Raw genomic sequence first — 18,251 nt, 5'->3', positions numbered from 1 at the left:
TCAAATACAACTATCCGCCCGCTCATGCACCGATGATTTCCATTAACCTTCCTTACAATCACTGCGGCAAACCACAGCAACCAGCGTGGGAAGTGGGTAAATGTTATCACCGAGCGGTGTCCGTCAAGGACGGCTGACTTCAGTTATTTACACCCCCCCCCTCCCTGCCTCCCTCTGCAGTTAGTGGTAAACGACTTCGGTATTTCCTATCAATGCCCTCCATTAGGCAAAATATATTGGAAAGTTGCACTCACACTGCGGTAATTGTCGAGGCTTCCAGTGTTCCCGCTCCCTGATTCGCCTTCTTCAGCACTTCTGTGCATAACTGTGCCTTTCAGGTCTAAATAGCCCTCCACCTCATAGAATGACGTTCATCATTATGTGTACTTGTGATATACGTCATTCCCGCCCTTTGCGTAAAAGTCGTCAATCCCGCTGTGCACGTAGTTGGCCGCCACATAAGTCGAAGCCTGGGCGTTCGAAAGCACCGGGTAAGGCTTGTAGCACAACACAAAAGCGTCCACCTCCACTCCCACAATTTCCGCATTACCACTGTCACCACCAGGCATTTCCCCCGCACCTGCGTGACCCTCATCGCATCTGACAACATCTTGCGGCAGCGGTGGGTCCGGAGCGGTCCTGAAAACCGCCCGCAGCGCCTCCCGCGGCGAGGCAGTAGAGGCCGCGACGGCATCTATGATCGCTGTGCCAACGATGCGCTCCACAGAGTATTTCCAGCCGCGTGGCACAAACACGACATCCCCCGGTAAGGCACGCACTTCATACACTCGAGAGCTACCACTTGTAGTAGAACCACCATTGACTTGAGGCGAGATGCCTTCAGCGGCCCCTTGACGGAACGTAGACGATGCCTCCTCCACTGCTGCGAGGTTTGCTTTCATACCGTGAAGCACGCGGGCAAAGGTACGCGGGCCCTCAGCAAAGACGTGAGACGGACTGCCGTAGCCTAAGGCCGCCTGGCGGCGCATCCGTTCCTCATTTTGTTCCTTACACATTGCCTCCGCTTCCTCAGGCACATGAAACGATAGAAGCAGTTCGCGTTGCGGAAGCAGATAGGTCTCGCAATCGTTCCTCACCAGTAACTGATTCATGTGAACTTCCCCTGGAGCCCTCGTCCTCGAGCCACCGCTAGAGGAGCTGACATCATTTACAGTATTGCCATCCACATCCCCACTTCTGGAACAGGTGCCAAGGTTCCCTTCACCACAACTGAAAGAGGGCCGCTTTTCAGTGAGCGTCCGCATGAAGAATGGTACCTTGGGGTCCAACGAAACGCCAAGCTTCCATGGCTCCACAATGCCACCAGCAATCTGTGGCCCACTAGCTGCAAAGTTGGATGTGATGTCATCGTTCCCAGCAGTATTACACCACGGCGTGTTTGACGCGCCTTCAGACCCCTCCTTCCCTACTGCACAATGTTTTCCACCCCTCGTACGCACACGAAGAAGGCACTGGATGTGTCCGAAGGGTAGTACTGTTGTGCTTGCCGCTGAATTCAGCCCCTCCTCAGCCGAATTCTTTTCTCCACGTGACGCGGTACCATCAACCCCACGCTGCAGCACCGAAAGCGGGGCTCCCACAGCAAAGTGTACAGTTGGCTCCAACCCTCCAGCGAGCCGAAACACTGCAACCCCTTCCACACTCGGCCGTCCGTCATTATCCTTTTCCCGCGCCAGGTGCGAGGGTAATAAACCATCCCCCTTTCCATTGGAAGCAATCGAAGCCTCAGGTCCGCTAACAAACAACGCGGAGTCCGGAAGTTGGGTGTGGACATAAAAGAACGAAGACAAATGGTGCGCAGCATCATGCAACAATCTCGCTACACGCTTCGCCGCTCTAACGTTGGATGCACAATTTCCGTCGTCCATCATCAAGCCACCATGCCCCCCGCTCAACAATCCAGCGAGGGTCGCACAAAGCTTCTCACCACCTTTTGCTAAACTTTCGGTTCCGTCGCCCTCTGTCGCCACCGCATCATTACAAGTTCCTCCCACCGCGAAGTGAGCCTCAATAACACCACACAAGGGTGAAAGCAAACCGTCCACTGATGCCCGTTTGACTAAACCCGCTCCTTCACTACCAACTCCGCTGTGGCACTTGGCCACATTACTGCTGACGCCGCCATTTCCACTGTAAAAAGGTCCAACAGTCGAAGGTCTCGCATAAAAATACGCTCGCCTCGCTGGATCCCTGTACCCGCGAGAACCTCCGCCCACTTCGCCACGGCCGCCACCTGTGTTTATTGTAAAAGACGGTTCCCGCACACTGCGCCCGCCACGTACGATCAACACACGACACGGCCGCCGTGCGCCACCAGCCGGGTACAAGGCATGATGAAAAAACAACTTCGACAGGCGTGATTCCGCTGCGACAATGTAACGCGGAGCCGTTGTGAAGAATGGAGCCATAGATTTTAGGTTTGCGCCAGCGATATCGTCAACAAGTGTCTCGGGCAGTGGACAACCTTCCAGAAACTTCCGCACGTATGGAGTTGGCTTCCTGGGCATTCTCAGACGTGCTGCAGTGCGATGCATCATATTATGTGGGTACGAACAACCAACTGACTCCAGCGCAACGGCACTATTTCAGATAGGAGGGAGGAAGGCAAAAAAAAAAAAAAAACAGAAGACCGTAGAAAAAAAAGACAAAAACTTAAAGCAAAGGAAATGTTGACAAAAGCAACAGTAAAGGAAAAAAACAGACACACGCACACACATATCGAGGGGGAAAAAAGACAGAAATCAACACGGTAAAGCTTTGCTTTTCATCTGTTGTTTGATGTTAGTGTGGAAGGGGGTGACTAAGGTGAGCAACCCAACATTTGAACAAAAAAAAAAGAAAAAATTTTCTGTTCAAAACGAACAACAAATAGAGAAGGAGTGCGTCTGCGAGCATGTGCATTATGGCATACTCGCCTTTCTTTATTCTTTCACTTTTTTTTTCAAATTATTCGTCTCTTAACCTCCTCCTACTCCTCTGTTGTGAATGTGGTGATTACTCTGTTAATGAAGGTGGCTATGCAAAAATAAGGAAAGGCAAAACACTCTTCCGTCTGTGAATGATTTTGGCAATATCACTCCTTTTTTTCACTTTTCTCCTCTTTGATCGTCTTTCTTTTGTTTTTGTTTCACTTCCCCTCCACCAACAGTCACGCGCTTCATACAATTCAAATGCACATCCCCTCTTACACATTTTCTTCTTGGCTGCACTTTCCCCTTTTTGTTTTTTTGCTTCACCTCTGCATACAAAAAAAAAACAAATACAAGAAAGAAAAAAACACTGAAGCCGTGCGATTGAAGGAAGTGAACGTGTCAACTCAAAACCATGCATGCGCTGCTTGTTTGTTTGTTTTTGTTTGAATCACCTCCATCTGTACTCCTCCTGTCTTCCTCCAACACATCCGACACATCACTCCTACCACAAAATACAAAAGTATAAAACAAAAAAAAAAAGAAAAGCAATAAGAAACACCCACAAAAAAAAAAAAGTAAAAAGTAAAAGAGCATTCGCATCCCACTCAAAGTTTGCGGTGTGTAATACCCGTCAATGCTAAAAAACAAAAAGTAAAAAAGCATCAAAAAAAATGGAAACACACGGGAGAGGGCACACATAAATCATAAAAAGAGAGTAAGTTCCCCACATGCATACATATTTATATATGTATATGTATACATACACATAATCACCTAAACATAGGCACGTAACCGCAACTCACAGCAGTACGGTTTAAGGGGAAACGGAAAAAGAAAGAAAGAAAAAAAAGTTCATGCAAGAACGAGATGCATTTGTAAAATGTGTGGAAATTATGTCGGAATACGGAGGAGTGACAACGAGCAAGAAAGAAAGACATATCTATACATATATATATATATATAGATATATAGATACGTATGTGGAGTGAATAAAGGAAGAAAAAGAAAAAAGAAAAGAAGAAATAAAAAGAAGTCACTTGAACTCACGCCACTATAGCATCACCTCCCCACCAATATGACTCATACGATTAATGTAAATGAGATAAAAGTGTGACAAACAGCATTTTTCTTCACTTCCATCAATGCAAATATATGCACGCATATATGTGTTTAAATTCATCCATCACACACATATGCGTGTATATATTTGTATGCTGAAAGGGGATGCGGTCACACGGAGTCATCGACAGAGAAGGAGAGTGAAGGAAAGTAAGAACGAGTGAAATCAAATAGAAAAAAAAACAAAGAGAGATGCCGTTAGGCATTGTTTGCTCAGACATCCGCACACACACACACACACACACACACACACACACAATGTACATATGTTCGTGTATTATTAAATATAGATATAACAGGTTTTAAAAACACATATAAATATGTACAAACGGTGACACAAACACACACGCAAGCAGTTGCACACGCCAGAGGAGAAAAGAAAAAAGGTGAAAGAATTTGCCCAGCACAGCCCTCATACATAACTCCTCAGCTCTATGGAAGCCCCTTTCCGGGAACCTTTTCGTTTGCTTTCTTTTTTGTTGATATTGTTTTATTTTATTTCTGACGTATTTTATTTTTCGTTTCTGTTTCTCCTTCCCCTTCCTTTCTTTTTTTTTCTTTTTTCTTTTTTCTTTTTTCTTTTTTCTTTTTTTTTTTTTTTTGAGAGGGGAAGTGAAGTGAGGGGGGGACGGGAAAGGAGGGGATAACAGAGGGAGGGAAGAGAAGTGAATTTATCCTTTTTTCTCTCCCTCTTTTACTTTGCTTCGCTTCGTTTCGTTTTGAGCCTTTCACTGGCTTCACGAATTGACTGAAATGACGGCGTACAGCCAAAAATGAAAGTGAAACGAGTGGCGAAAAAAAAAAAACACCTACAAATAAAAGGAGAAAAAAGGTGAAAATGAAAAGACATTAAACAAAACGCATGTACAAACGCATACAGGGAGCATTGCAAGAAGAAAAAGGTGCAAAGAAAAAGAGAAATGAAAGATGATGAGTAAGCAAGTAAAAGAAAAAAGGGAAAGAGGGAAGATATCAATAAATTGTAAATAATAACAATAATAATATCAAGTACTCATAACGGCATTGGCGCATCGCGTTTCTTCCCCGTCTTTTTCTTACCTTTTTTTATATTCCTTTATTTTCTCTCCTGCTTTCCCTGTATGGCACCTTCATGTATTTGATGACGCTGTTGTTTTGTATGCTCATGGTGGGTCACATTCCTCCTTCCTTTTCTTTTTCCTCTCCTCTTTCTCTACTACTCTGAGAAATTGCGTGATTTTTATTACTCATCCATAAAAGAAAAAGGGAAAAAAGAGAACATTTTGTACACTTTCTTCTGCGACTTCTCGTTTGCCTGCTTGCTTGCAAAAGCAGCGAACCTTCATCAATCTTTTATCATCCACTTTCCTTTTTGAGCTACCTCAGCAGCTAGAGTTTCTCCACATATAAGCACAAACCTCTTTTCATTTGCCTTTTAATTTGTGTTACTTTCCTTCTTTTTCACCTTTCCCTCTTCAAACTCAGGCGTTGTAACCGACAACACCAAAGAAAAAAAAAAGAGGATGTTGATACTAACCGTAAGCCGCTGTTCAAAACTCAACTCCTCCACAACAGTCACATGAGTGAATGAAGCGATGAAGGTCAGGCCGTTAAAACAGCAAAAGGGGGGGAACGAATGAAGAAAAGGTAGGAAACAAACTGATTGTGGGAAGAAATAAATAATTAAAAGGGAGCAGAAGAAAAATAATGATAAAAGAAAACGGCAATCGCCATAACAAGGTAGTAGAAAAAGAAAAAGAAATGCCCGACACATTTCTTCCTTTTCCTTTCCCTTTTCATCCATTTTACTTTATTTTTCTTTTCCGTCTTTTTTTTTTTTACTCCCTTGAACCAACAACACCGCTCCACACATACACACGCCTTCCTTTCCTCCTCTCCAACTCGTCCCGCTAGCACCACCGCTTCAACGCACAAAAAAAGATAAATCACAAGACACATAACATTCACTACTATCAGTACTACTACCACACATAGGCATTAGAAGGAATAATGTGGAAGGAAAAGAAAAGAAAAGGAAAGGAAAAATGTCTGCTCACCCACTTCTAACTGCTGCTGCGCTTTGCCTGCTTCTGCCTTTGAAAGCCACGCTGGCAGCCGCGGCGTTTGCCGCCTCCGTTAGGGCCGCTAGCGCCATTTCCCCCTTCATGCCTCTTGACTGCGTCCGCAACATCACTCAGAACAGAAACGTCGTCCCCGATGCCGTCGCTGTCGTCTCCATTGTTATTGTTGCTGTTTTTAATGCTACCCCGCCTGCCACCACCACTACCACCTGTTGGCATGCTGTTTTTGACACGTGGGTTTGTGTTCTCCATCCAAATACGAACGCGGAATGTGCGGTACAGCTCTCGCACGAGTGGTCGGAAATCCACACTGTGCTCGCTGTTGAAGTAGAAACTCACTTTTTCCATGTCAAACTGATACTCGCAGTCCAGCAAATTTATCCTTATGCCCATGTCGTCGCACACCTTCCGGCATGTCTCGAGCGCAATTCGCTCTGCTCGCTGCATTGTGTGGTGAATATAGTCGATCTCCTCCGTCGTGGCGACCCCCAGCACGCGGCCCTTCTCCAATTTGATTTTATCAGAATTCACATTGCAGCCATCCATGCAGCAAACAGCAGCGTTACCATCAGGTTTACACTTCACGGTTTGCACGACGAGCCCGCAGTCCCTCCCCCGGTCCCCGTCCACAATGACGTACTGCCCGGGGAATATATCAATCCGGCACTCATACTTGCGTATGCGACCGCGCTTGAACTCCACAAAAGCGAGAAAACTCTCAACTTCTTCACTCCCCGGTGGAAGTTGGAGCTCCGACGGACGGTGAGGAGGGCCACGAATTATCTCGTCGCCCCCTTGCCCAAGCACACCACCACCAACGCCGTTATTGCTGCTGCCGGTGTGGTTGCCGCGGCTGCCGTCCACTAGGGCGGCGCCGGAGTCGGCGGACGTGTCGTACGCTGGCAAAGAATCATCGCCCATATCGAGCAAAGGAGCATTGGAGTTGTTATACGCTGCCCCCGCAGCAGGGCCACCACCGTTAATGTATGGCGCCATTTGGTTCGAAGGAAGCATTCCCGAATCAAACGGCCGCTGACCTTGTACAGCCGGTGCATGTGGTTGCTGCCGGTGCCGTCGCTGATTTTTCTGATTTTGTTGTTTCTGGCTGGGGCTGGGGTGGGGTTGATGCATCGCCCCCACAGTAACGGTGGGACACCCCGTCTCCATTAGGTTGCCGCCGTCACCATTGGATCCAGGCATCTGTGGGGGAAACCAAATAGCACGGTCGTTATATCTGCCGGGAGCCGAAGGACCTGGAAAGTACGGCATATCGCCCCCATTGGGCTGAAATTGTTGGTGCTGAGGCTGAGCTTGCAGCGGGGGCGCGTGTAGTGGGTCGAGCAGAACGTCGTTGGGCATGCCATGAAAAGGCACACCTCCATTCGTTGTAGGAGGAGACAACAAGTCACGAGATTGAGTGATGTTTGTTATGCTCTCCTCTAAGGTCGCAACTACACGATCCAGGATAGCAACCGCGGGTGAACCCTGCGGCGAAGAATGCATCGTTTGCATTAACAACAGTGTTGCCATAATCTTACTCTCACCTAACCTGGACAAAAGCTGATCCAGCATGCCATCACCGCGCGGAAGTGCGGGGGTGGATGGAACACCAGCCTCGTTCACGCGGTCCACCTTCGGCAGTGACGCGGGTCCAAGTTGAACTGGAATGTTGGGTTGTTGGTGGTGAAGTACCTGATGGGGCAAACGCTGCCCTACGTCAGGAATATACCGGGATCCCAGTGGGGCAAAGGCCTCATTTGACGCAGTTCCAGAGGGCACTGGACTAATCGACGGCTCCACACCCACGCGGACATAGTTCACGTTGTTGTTGCCGTTGCTGACATCACTGCTGCTGTTTTGGTTGACTCCACCAGTTCTGTCTATACCTCCATTCATACCCAAGTTAACAACAGCAACACCCCCGGCTTCCTTGTAATCCACCTCTCCTCTGCTGCCCGGTAGCCCCGAGATGTCCTTATCGCCGTTATTCGGAGTGCTGCTGCAGATGCTGGTGGTGGTGGCGACATCGACAGAGTTGTCTGGGGTGTGCGGCTGAAGGGCATTAGACAACTGTTGCCGCTGACGGCGTAGGTCCGGATGCTGTTGATGCTGCTCGCTTCCCCAAAGAGCTGATCCTCCACCGCCCTGGGAAGAAATCTCCGGACCCACAAAAAAGCCGTCGAGAATATCAGCGCTTCCACTCATCTCCGGAAACTTCCTCTGTACACAGTACCCTTCCTCCTTACTTCGCTTGTGTTTACCTCCCTACCTTGTTTCGCCGTCGTTATTCTAATTATTCTCTGTCCTTGATTTAGGTGGGGATTATGTGTGCTTTGTTTTACTTAATCTATGGGATTTCGTGTGATTGGGACCTCTCGCTTCTTATATCTTCTTCCCTGTCACACTTTCGTTCTTCTCTCTTTTCCCTGCTTCTGTCGCAGCCCGCTTGGTTCCTTCTTTCCTCTTTAAAAAAAAAAAAATTGCACTTCGTTCTTGTCCTCGGTTCCTTCGCTAACTCAATCTCACCCTTTTCCTCGTCTCTTTCTGCTCCTTTGATATTTCTTCAGGCTATTCTCTGCCCAACTGTAACGGAAAGGTGGGTGTGATAGTAAAACCGAAGAAAGGAGAAGGGGGAGAAAAGCAGTCACTGGCCACCGGCACCGGTATCCACCTCCTCATGAATAGTGTTAAAATCAATACATGTAGCAGCAAAGTGTGTGGAAACAAAAAAAAGTGGGTGAGAGGAGGAAGGCTTCACATCCAGATGAGTGTGACCCCGCCACCCCACCTCCCCCTTTCATATCACCTTCGGTCCAAGTGGCACGGCTACTACAACGACCGCCGTGGCACCGCATGGCCAAGGGCAAACCAATTCAGATTCGCAATACACCTCCCCTCCCCCCCCCCCGTGAGATAACCTCAATCTTGACATATCCCCAAACCGAACAGCACTGCACCAAAATGTAAGGAGGTGAGAAGAACCGAACGTTAGGCACACGCATGTATACACATGCCTTTCGGTATTGCGCTTACTTACACCACATGTCACAGCCTACTCTAACATGTACTGACACAGGCAGTAGGTCCCCCAGCATGCGCCAATGCCAACAACTGAAGCAACACTGTACAAAACACGGCGGCGGGCCCCTCGCTCCGACGGTGTCTCTCGCCGATAGTAGTAATCATCAGCTTCCTTTGATGTCTTGAGTATATTTTTATCGTAATTCTGCCGATGTTGCAGTTGTGAAACCTTCAGCCGCGGGGACTTGACATGAAGAGCCGTTGGGGAGAGATCATCACCCGTAAAATAACTGCGTGCTTGCCGAGCCGCTGCGCGTTCGGGTTCACGCCCGAACAGATCGTCCTGTGCTGCCTTCTTCAATTCATCCTGACTCTCTTCACCAAAGTTGCGGTCGTATTTGCTACCAAATAATATCTGTTGTTGTCGAAAAGGCATGCGATTCTCTATTTCGCTGCTAAGTTTCTCAAAGCTACGGTCAAACTTCCCACTAGGGGTATGCGCCGGATTTGGTTTAATCGTTTGGGGGCGCAGCACCCTACACGAGGGACGAAGGGCCCCCGAAGTAGAGGAACTGTAGACGCGATAACTCACATGAGGAAAAGCCATGCAGCTGTTACGATTTTTGTACGGACCACGAGCAGCATATGAACCATTACGCACAACCACCCTAACAACTACAGACATCTAACGCCAATTTGCGCGCCCGATGTACCACGCATGTAACATCAGCACGCGTGTGGGCGAGAGCAAGGAAAGAAAGAAGTGGAACAGAGCAAAACTGAACAGTAGCGTGGGTTGTAGTAAGAAAGTGCGCCGTCATGCCGGCTCCTTCTCCCATAGCCAGCAGCAGTGTGGCGTACAAATGTTTAACGTTTATTCGTCAATTTATCGGGGCCTCCCTATATGGGTCCCCTACAGTCACTGCGCTTAAGCCAACTCTTAAAAACAACAACCGGTAGACAAATAAATAGGTAATGATGATAACGTTTGTATGTACATTGAATAGAAACCTCACGGCGCAACACTAACTGCTGAGGTTCGGAGGAAGCCATATATGGAAAACGGCGAGACGAAGCACTGAAAAAAAAAGAAAATGGGCCTCAGAACGCGCCCAATCATCTCCACGATCCTCTATCTCATACCAAATGAAAAAATAAAGGAACTATAGAGCCCTCGCCAACGCATCCTCCCTTATCATAAAAAAATGAAGAACGGTCATGCATGGGTATATGGTTTCCTACCGTTAATGAAAGAAGAAAAAAAAGAAGAACAAAAAAAATACGCATCCAAAGACAGACACAAATAACATCACTGTTTTTGCGAAGAGCTGGACGCGCTGCCGGCGCCGCTGACGGCGCTGATACCTGTACAGTTGCGCGGGAGACATGGCGCTAATCCTTGCTGCCTCCTTTGACCCTTCAGCCGCTGCTTTCTCTACGTCTTGTAGGAAACGCTTGAATTCCTCCGGTGGCATTGCCCGCCGCATCAGGTCGATCGCTTTCGCCAGATCGTCTGCCGCCGATTGCTGATACTTCTGCGCCAGCTCCCGCTGTTGTTCTTCCAACCGCGCCGCCAGCTCCCTGCGTTCCAAGCCAGGAATTGTGTCAGGCAGTTTATTGGGGTCAAAATGGAAGGATCGGTTTTCGCGCGGCACCCCGCCTCCATGCCAGTCGTTTCCTTTCGCTTCGTCTGTGTCGCTACTAAGATTAATACTGTTACTACCGTCTTTGCCAGAGAAATCCGTTTTGGCACCGGATGTGGGGCCTGTGGTCGAACCAAATTGACTCTGCGTTCGTTGTGTACGATGCCGCGGAGCGAACAATAAGGCCGCAACTTTGTGGGATGTACGGCGGTGACAGATGGTGGAGGGCATTCCTGTGAAAAGATAAATAAATTTATACCAGCGTGCTCAATGTACGCACAATGAGTAGCAGTCGAAAAAAGATGCGCCCCGCACACCCTTCGTCCTCGCCACCTGCCCTGCGGTTGAAGTCCGAAACTCCCCAGGAAGCACACTCGCACCTTTATTCCAGCCAGTATCTGACTGCCTAAGCGTATGTACAAAAAGAAAGCAAGGAAAAGTACTGCGGGGAGACAATTGAGCTGTACGGTTGCAATGACTGTGCCAGTACTTAAGCACGAGTCTGCACTGCAGAATCGTGCATCGTTACCGAAGCACAAAATACCCGAAGGGACCAGTGCAATAAGGAAGAACGGGGCAATGTCACAGACATAGTAACGGGGCATAAGTCGTAATGCCACGTCGCAAAAAGTCCGTGCACACCACAAAGAACACGCTGCGGTGTCTATAGCCTTCACAACATGTCGTAAGGTCAGAAAAAGTTTTCTGCGGCCTATCGTGTCTTTAGGCTGCCGCTTTTCACCGCCGCTAGAAGATGCGCCCACGCGAAAGTACCAACGTCTCTTGCATGAACACATCACAAACGAGGTACAGGACACATGTTTCCACAGCGCAGTAACAGTGGGATTGGAAAGAGTAGACGAAGTAATCACCTCTCATGTCCTCTTACTTTAAACCCACACCTCGGCTGTTGGGGTGTGGGCCGCGGTTGCAACAGGGGGTATGGTTTATGTGCAGGTCACCGTACTGGTGGGTAAATGAAGGCCAACGAATGCAGTAAACATACCTGAAACAGCAACAACACGGATGCAGGCAGGAACCACAAATGCACCAAAAAGTAAGGAAGAAGGCCACGCACAAACACACGCTACGAAAGGTAACGGCGAGCAACGAATACCAACTGCAGCCACGAGAGCGTGTCGTAAAAATTATCCCCTACTCTGCCGTTTTATGAGTGTGCGGGCAGTGATTCCCGTGTTCGAGGCCAGACGGTGCCAATATTGTACGTTTCTTACGATTTGAGAAACTGGTAAGAGCGTTTCCGCGACAGCCGCGAACAATCTTGATGACTCTTTCCGGCTGTAGTTGGGGGAAGGGGGACACCCGAGCCGGCGGGAGGTAGCGGTGCGGGGGTTGGTGCTGTGGAGTCTCCTGCTGATTCACGTGGCGCTTTGAAGTTCGGTGCTGTCGGGTCTACTGCTGAATCAGATAATTCTGTGGGGGTTGGCGACGTTGAGTCAAAAGCTGAATCAGACGACGTTGCAGAGGCCGATCCCTGACGGGTAGATGTGGGGGTCATCAGCGCTTCCGGCTTCTTGACCCACTTCGACACGTGCTGTCCCAAGAGCTCCTGCAGCCCCAGCGACTGATCATTAGCACAAGCCATCTCACCGTCTTGCCCACTGGAAAGTAGCGAGTAGCGGTAAATCACTCTGCTCGCGGAATCTTGGGTCCACGGCGCAGGTTGCACTTCGTTGTCGGGCATATTCAAACGGGAGTCATCGCTGATCTCACGAAGCAGCGTCGTTTCAGCGTCGTCAAAGAAGTCACCGCTGTCTCCACTGCCAGGCCCACTCCCCTTGAGAAAATCTACCGCATCACACAAATAAGAATCCACAGTTTGCTCCCACACCTCACTGTTCTTCAGGTGAAGTTTTTGGCGGATGCCGCGTAGCTGCTGGAGGTACGCTTCCTCACTAGCTCCTGCACTGAACATAAAAAGCAAGACGACTGCGCTGTATCAAACTCCTACTTGGCGAGGGGGGGACGGTCAAGGACACCTAACACGGGAAGTACCACTAATTTGTACCACTCTGTCTTTACAAATGGTTCCTTTTCTCCACGTCTTACCTTGCTGGAAGATATCGTGGTCGAAGCTGAGTGGCAGATTATTCAAAGGGAGGTATATATAGTGTACCAATTTCGTCTGTGAACTGTGGTGTGCGTGTGGCATCTCCTCAGAGCACTCATATGGCTATACACAACTCCACAGCCACCCCCAGTTATGATCCTCCACACAAGAATACATGTATGTGAACTTAATTCATTAAGTATATTGTTTAAAAAAGCAGTTATCTCAAGAATGCAAGCGACTCAAAGATCATCCACCTGAAGCATCCACATCAATCAATCTCAAAAAGCCCCTCCTCATGCCGCTCCTCCTCGCTCTCAGTACTACTCTCCGAATGATCATTCACAGATTGCGTTGGACACTTCTCACCACTGTTGAGCAACTGAGGCATGGATGCCTTGTCGGTAGAGGTTGGTGCTGTGGAGTCTCCTGCTGATTCACGTGGCGCTTTGAAGTTCGGTGCTGTCGGGTCTACTGCTGAATCAGATAATTCTGTGGGGGTTGGCGACGTTGAGTCAAAAGCTGAATCAGACGACGTTGCAGAGGCCGATCCCTGACGGGTAGATGTGGGGGTCATCAGCGCTTCCGGCTTCTTGACCCACTTCGACACGTGCTGTCCCAAGAGCTCCTGCAGCCCCAGCGACTGATCATTAGCACAAGCCATCTCACCGTCTTGCCCACTGGAAAGTAGCGAGTAGCGGTAAATCACTCTGCTCGCGGAATCTTGGGTCCACGGCGCAGGTTGCACTTCGTTGTCGGGCATATTCAAACGGGAGTCATCGCTGATCTCACGAAGCAGCGTCGTTTCAGCGTCGTCAAAGAAGTCACCGCTGTCTCCACTGCCAGGCCCACTCCCCTTGAGAAAATCTACCGCTTTGTTCCGAAGCTTCTTAATGGAGAGTTCCCGCTCCGGGCTGCCTTCTCGCGCTATTTCTTCACGTAGGGCTCTCAAACGTCGACGCCATCCCGACTCGTCGCGCCTAGACACAGACGCCATAGAGGAGCGAACAATACTTTTGCAATGATGGATATGCTCACTGATCCGGTGAGCTGACACTAAGTGGTTGCGCAAAACAACCCTTTCACTTTAAGGGACCGTTACGCCTATTTTCAGTTGTACTTACCACGCTTGTTCGAAGCGCAAAAACGAATAAAGACAAAGGGCAATGAGAAGGAAGGAAAACCAAACAGACCGACGATGCCGAACACACTGATCACAACCCACAGCAAAGTAGGGGGCCCATCGATGCAAGGACTGGACACGACCGCCCTGCGACCCCACCTTTCATATAACATCATACCGCTACTCACACATTCAAGAACAAAAACACAACTCAATAAAACAGGCTATCAGGTGTTGGCTAGCATCCTTCTAGTGCAAAGAAGAACAATTGTACACAAACCCTCATTCTGGGCATATCACACTTTCACACATAACTGTCCTTTCATTTTTCCCAGTTAGTTACCTCGTCCCTTTCACGGAGTTGACAGCGTCGCGCACGTCTCGACGTGTGACCCTCAGCTGCCTTACTTCCTCCGGAGCGCGGTCGCCCGTAGAAGTGCACAAATCGGCTTCAGTTCGGTCTCACCCCCGCACGGTTGGGACCCCTCAACCGCAAATGTAATGGCGGTCCAGCAGTAACCGGCCCACTTGAGCCTCCCCCCTTGATGCCGCGCCCTCCAGGTCCCACGCGCAATCCAGGAGCTGGTCTTGTGCATTGACGCTCGTATTGGTCCACAGCGGTCCGCAGTCTGCAATCAATCGCGGCTAGAGAGAGCTCCCGTTCCTGCAGCAATTGCGCCACAGATCTTTGCACACCCTGCTGCCCGTCTGACGGTAACACAAAAGGGTATTGAGCCACAGAGTGGGAACCGCCCTGACTAGGAATCAGCGGATAGCACTCCTGAAGGGCCCGCATAAAGGGGGTTTTATTGCAGTTGTCACATCCCACGACACCAGTGAAGGGAGACAGCAGCTGTCGATAGCGGTCCAGCAGCGAAGGCCGGTCACTCACCAGACTCAGTAACTGATGGGACGCGAATACCTCGCACCAGTAGGACCAGAATCCGATCTCTGATTGAGCGGCGTGAAGCCGGGTTTTCTCCAATTTCGCTGCAGCCGCCTTCTCATCCAAATCTCTCTGTCGCCCCAGAGGCACCTTCCCAACCTTAGAACTGAGCGCGTTAATGGAAGGGGGTGAAGCAACTGCAGCATCCGGTGGAAAGGCAGTGGGAGCACCGTGCGGATGGCGCAACTCTGTCTCGTCATCACCCGTGTGTGCCGACACTAAATCAGCAGGGGTATTGCGGAACAATGCGCGAGCGAAGTCGAACCACACGTTCATCACTGGTGGAGGAAGTAGTGCCACCTCCGTTACACATTGTTCTGGCGGAAGTGATCCACAAGTAAAACTGGGCTTACTGGTGTCTACGCTCACAGGCAACCGCCACTCACAAGGCCAGGTATGGGTCTCATCAGCGTCTACACACGGCTTCGCAGCCTTCACCACCTCACAATCGTTGAGAATCTCCATCCATTGAGGCGCCAGTGGGTATTCAGTGAACTCTCGTGCAGCATCACTTTCACGCGCTGCCGCCTGCATGCACTGAATGGGGATTTCGCCCTGGTAGCTGTGAAATGGTGTGCTCACAGATGGCAGAAGTGAAAGGGCATTGAGATTGTGGAACAGCATCCCTTGTAGCAGCCAATATAAAGAGAAGGACTGCCGCCCCCGTGAACTTATTGAACCGTCAGCGGCGTCGCAGAGCTTGCGGAGCCGCGGGCACGCGTACTTGTCAAGTACGTCTCGTGCGCGAAGACAGGATATGACGGCAGTACTGTAAATATTAGGTGGACGCTGATGCTTCTCTGACGGTGCAGGTAGATCCTTCATCTCTAATAATTCGAGGAAAACAGAGAAGAGTAGTCCCGTCGTTATCTGTTCAAGCACCAACAAATCGCTCTCTTGTTCATCCTCAACGCTTTTTTCTTTGTAGAGTAAGGGCTCAACTGCCATCCACGCATCGTAAATATCACCACCAGGAGGCAGACATATTTTTCCGGACCCCCGCAAATCTTCCGACATGTTCACAATGGAACCGATGAAACCCCGAAGCAGCTGATTTGCTTTGGTAGTACCGCGTCGGTCGCAGAAAGCCAACACAGAGGCATGAAGCAACACGGCGTAGACATTCCTCCGCTCTAAAACCCTCAGCGACGACAGAACATGAACACAAACAACCAAACTATGGTGAGCTAGTTCACCTATGGTACCATTTGCTCTATCGTGATGCTCCCTCTCGCCTGAAGAAGCGGACCCCGGAAAGCAGCCCCCATCGCTTTTCCTCGTCGAGGATTTGGAAGTACTTGGTAATTCCACAATAGAGTAAAACAAGCCCACGGCGAGATGCAATTGATGCTGTGCTATGTGGTAAGCGACTGCAATAGCCTCCCTCGGTTTCAGAGACACAACGTCATGCGGCAGAATCAGTGGCGCAGCACATAGGTGAGCCGACGCTAGCATGTTAACAAGTTGCAGCAAACAAACACTAAGCCAGCAGCCCTGCAGAAGCCCCTCCGCACTACAAACAGGGCAGTTGGTGGTGAGCAGTTCGACATCACTGAGTGTGGCGAATGAGTTTTCAGATGCTGGAGGATCATCAGCACCAACGCCATCAACTTCAGTGCTCTGAGAACCGCCCCTGAAGGCGCTCGTCGATAACTCGAGAAAGTGTGAAAACCCCGTTCCACCATCCTCTCCTTCTCGCTGATCCGAATGGAACCGGCCACTCTGGATAGCACGGACAAGCTGCAACAGCGGCAGTCGATGGTTGAAGCCCTTGCCACTTTTTTTGCGTGGGCAATGACTAGCATGACGAGGGAGCGGCGCATGGTACCGCCCATTGGCTCGAAGCAAAGCAAGTAAAGAGTTTTCTTCGGTTACGTTTAATTCACCCCAAGCTCTATTGTCCGCAACCAACTTACACCGCACATCTGTAGCCCCTCTGCATGGTGATGTAGAAACTCCACCTCCCGAATCGTTTCCCCTAAATGCCGTAGCGCCGAAATGGGGACGCAAGGGCCTCCTCAGGGGGCCACAGCAGTAACTTTCTATATAATTTTTCACCTCCGCTAAGCTCCTTGCGCGTTCGACGCCGCCGTACAGGGACTCCCAAATGGCCCATCGTATACATTGTTGCTGCCGGGGAAGAAAACAAGAGCATCTGTTCGACTCCACAAACTGAGCCAACTCTACGCTCCGCTGTAGGGATGTCTCAAGTGGAATTTCGATATCCCTATGGCAAATCCACAGAAAATTCACGAAACGAGTAACGGGGTCAACACCAATGGAAGAAAAAGGTCCTGACGGAGCCCCTCCACATTCTGCACGAGGTGATCTCAGGGGTGGAAGCCCTGTTGCCCTTCGCTGTGGGCTGTGATGCTGAGCCTCCTTATCCCCTACGCTGTCCATCAGGTGTCCAAACCGCTAGTGGATGGACACTTTCACGTTTCGAATCAAGCAACGGGGAAAAGGGACAAGTGAAAACCATCAAAAACGCTTTGCAGACTAACCCTCTGAAACACCAGGTGGTAAAAAAAAAAAAAAAGCAGCAGTTTGGATACCTTCAGAAGCTACATCACTGCTTAGCAATGACGCAGGATACGAAGAATCGTGGCTTCTGCGCCCGAGTAGGCCATCAATGACAAGTTATGATACACCACGTAGCCTGCCAAACATTGCACCAGTATGCCTCCCTTTTTGGTTCCGGTATACTCTCGTTAGAAGAGGCAAACATCATAGAAGTGAAAGTGTTTCGTCACACTGAAGCAACGGGGCACTCCCTAACATAAATCATACGCCGCAATAACCTACAGCCCACAGTATTACGTTAAGTTTCTTCCCATACCGCTCTTTGATGCCGACCCCCACAGCACCAGTCAGACCTTGCATTCAATGCCCCAATCTGGTGCCACGTTTAAGCGAGCCTCCTTCAGTAGTGGAGATATTGCAACGCAACCTTGCCGGTGTCTTCTGCCAGTCGGTTGGATGATTGTTCCTCACATCATCACTCCGGGTTTGGTACCTGCTTAAAGTTTGTGCATATCTAAACGGGTCCAACGTTGACCTTAGAGTTCTGCCGCACTATTACCAAAGACAATCAACTACATTTCCCCTCATTGTGAAGGACCCTTCGTGGGATGCAAGAAAGGCGATGAGAAATAGAAAGAAAAGCGGTGTGATACGACGCGACATCAGTAAGTGAAGTAAAACGGTCAACTGCGACAGAAAAGCGAGCAAATGACGAGCATGACCACAGTGAGGTAAAAAACAAAAAAAGAAAACCCTCGATTTCGTCAGGTACAGAAACATCGTTATCTCTACGAGCTTTATATCACTAAACT

At 49.4% G+C, this 18,251-nt stretch overlaps 7 protein-coding genes across 7 annotated transcripts, besides 12 other annotated features; all 7 read right to left on the bottom strand.

Annotated features, from left to right (window-relative positions):
- Nucleotides 1-6,003: part of a sequence feature (sequence corresponds to BAC RPCI93-28F8) that runs on past the window's edge.
- On the bottom strand, nt 378-2,558 carry Tb927.5.770 (hypothetical protein, conserved; the record flags this gene model as incomplete). The annotated part of the gene is made up of 1 exon (XM_839658.1): nt 378-2,558. The coding sequence occupies one exon, from the start codon at nt 2,556-2,558 to the stop codon at nt 378-380; it is 2,181 nt and encodes a 726-aa protein (XP_844751.1).
- Nucleotides 2,628-2,719: a sequence feature (T-rich).
- Nucleotides 3,443-3,523: a sequence feature (T-rich).
- Nucleotides 3,666-3,702: a microsatellite.
- Nucleotides 3,870-3,913: a microsatellite.
- Nucleotides 3,925-3,965: a sequence feature (T-rich).
- Nucleotides 4,277-4,310: a microsatellite.
- Nucleotides 4,597-4,654: a microsatellite.
- Nucleotides 4,655-4,721: a sequence feature (C-rich).
- Nucleotides 5,805-5,871: a sequence feature (A-rich).
- Nucleotides 6,004-18,251: part of a sequence feature (sequence corresponds to BAC RPCI93-30F7) that runs on past the window's edge.
- Nucleotides 6,048-6,075: a microsatellite.
- On the bottom strand, nt 6,095-8,317 carry Tb927.5.760 (hypothetical protein, conserved; the record flags this gene model as incomplete). Its single annotated transcript, XM_839657.1, has 1 exon — nt 6,095-8,317. The coding sequence occupies one exon, from the start codon at nt 8,315-8,317 to the stop codon at nt 6,095-6,097; it is 2,223 nt and encodes a 740-aa protein (XP_844750.1).
- Nucleotides 9,165-9,818, bottom strand: Tb927.5.750 (hypothetical protein, conserved; the record flags this gene model as incomplete). Its single annotated transcript, XM_839656.1, has 1 exon — nt 9,165-9,818. The coding sequence occupies one exon, from the start codon at nt 9,816-9,818 to the stop codon at nt 9,165-9,167; it is 654 nt and encodes a 217-aa protein (XP_844749.1).
- On the bottom strand, nt 10,378-11,007 carry Tb927.5.740 (hypothetical protein, conserved; the record flags this gene model as incomplete). The annotated part of the gene is made up of 1 exon (XM_839655.1): nt 10,378-11,007. The coding sequence occupies one exon, from the start codon at nt 11,005-11,007 to the stop codon at nt 10,378-10,380; it is 630 nt and encodes a 209-aa protein (XP_844748.1).
- Nucleotides 12,008-12,712, bottom strand: Tb927.5.730 (hypothetical protein; the record flags this gene model as incomplete). Its single annotated transcript, XM_839654.1, has 1 exon — nt 12,008-12,712. One exon carries the CDS (start codon nt 12,710-12,712, stop codon nt 12,008-12,010), a length of 705 nt encoding a protein of 234 aa, XP_844747.1.
- On the bottom strand, nt 13,119-13,844 carry Tb927.5.720 (hypothetical protein; the record flags this gene model as incomplete). Its single annotated transcript, XM_839653.1, has 1 exon — nt 13,119-13,844. The coding sequence occupies one exon, from the start codon at nt 13,842-13,844 to the stop codon at nt 13,119-13,121; it is 726 nt and encodes a 241-aa protein (XP_844746.1).
- Nucleotides 14,422-17,319, bottom strand: Tb927.5.710 (hypothetical protein, conserved; the record flags this gene model as incomplete). Its single annotated transcript, XM_839652.1, has 1 exon — nt 14,422-17,319. The coding sequence occupies one exon, from the start codon at nt 17,317-17,319 to the stop codon at nt 14,422-14,424; it is 2,898 nt and encodes a 965-aa protein (XP_844745.1).

This window comes from Trypanosoma brucei, chromosome 5, assembly GCF_000002445.2.
Source record: "Trypanosoma brucei brucei TREU927 chromosome 5, complete sequence".
NCBI classification, from domain to species: domain Eukaryota; phylum Euglenozoa; class Kinetoplastea; order Trypanosomatida; family Trypanosomatidae; genus Trypanosoma; species Trypanosoma brucei.
This window is presented reverse-complemented; position numbering and strand designations above follow the sequence as displayed.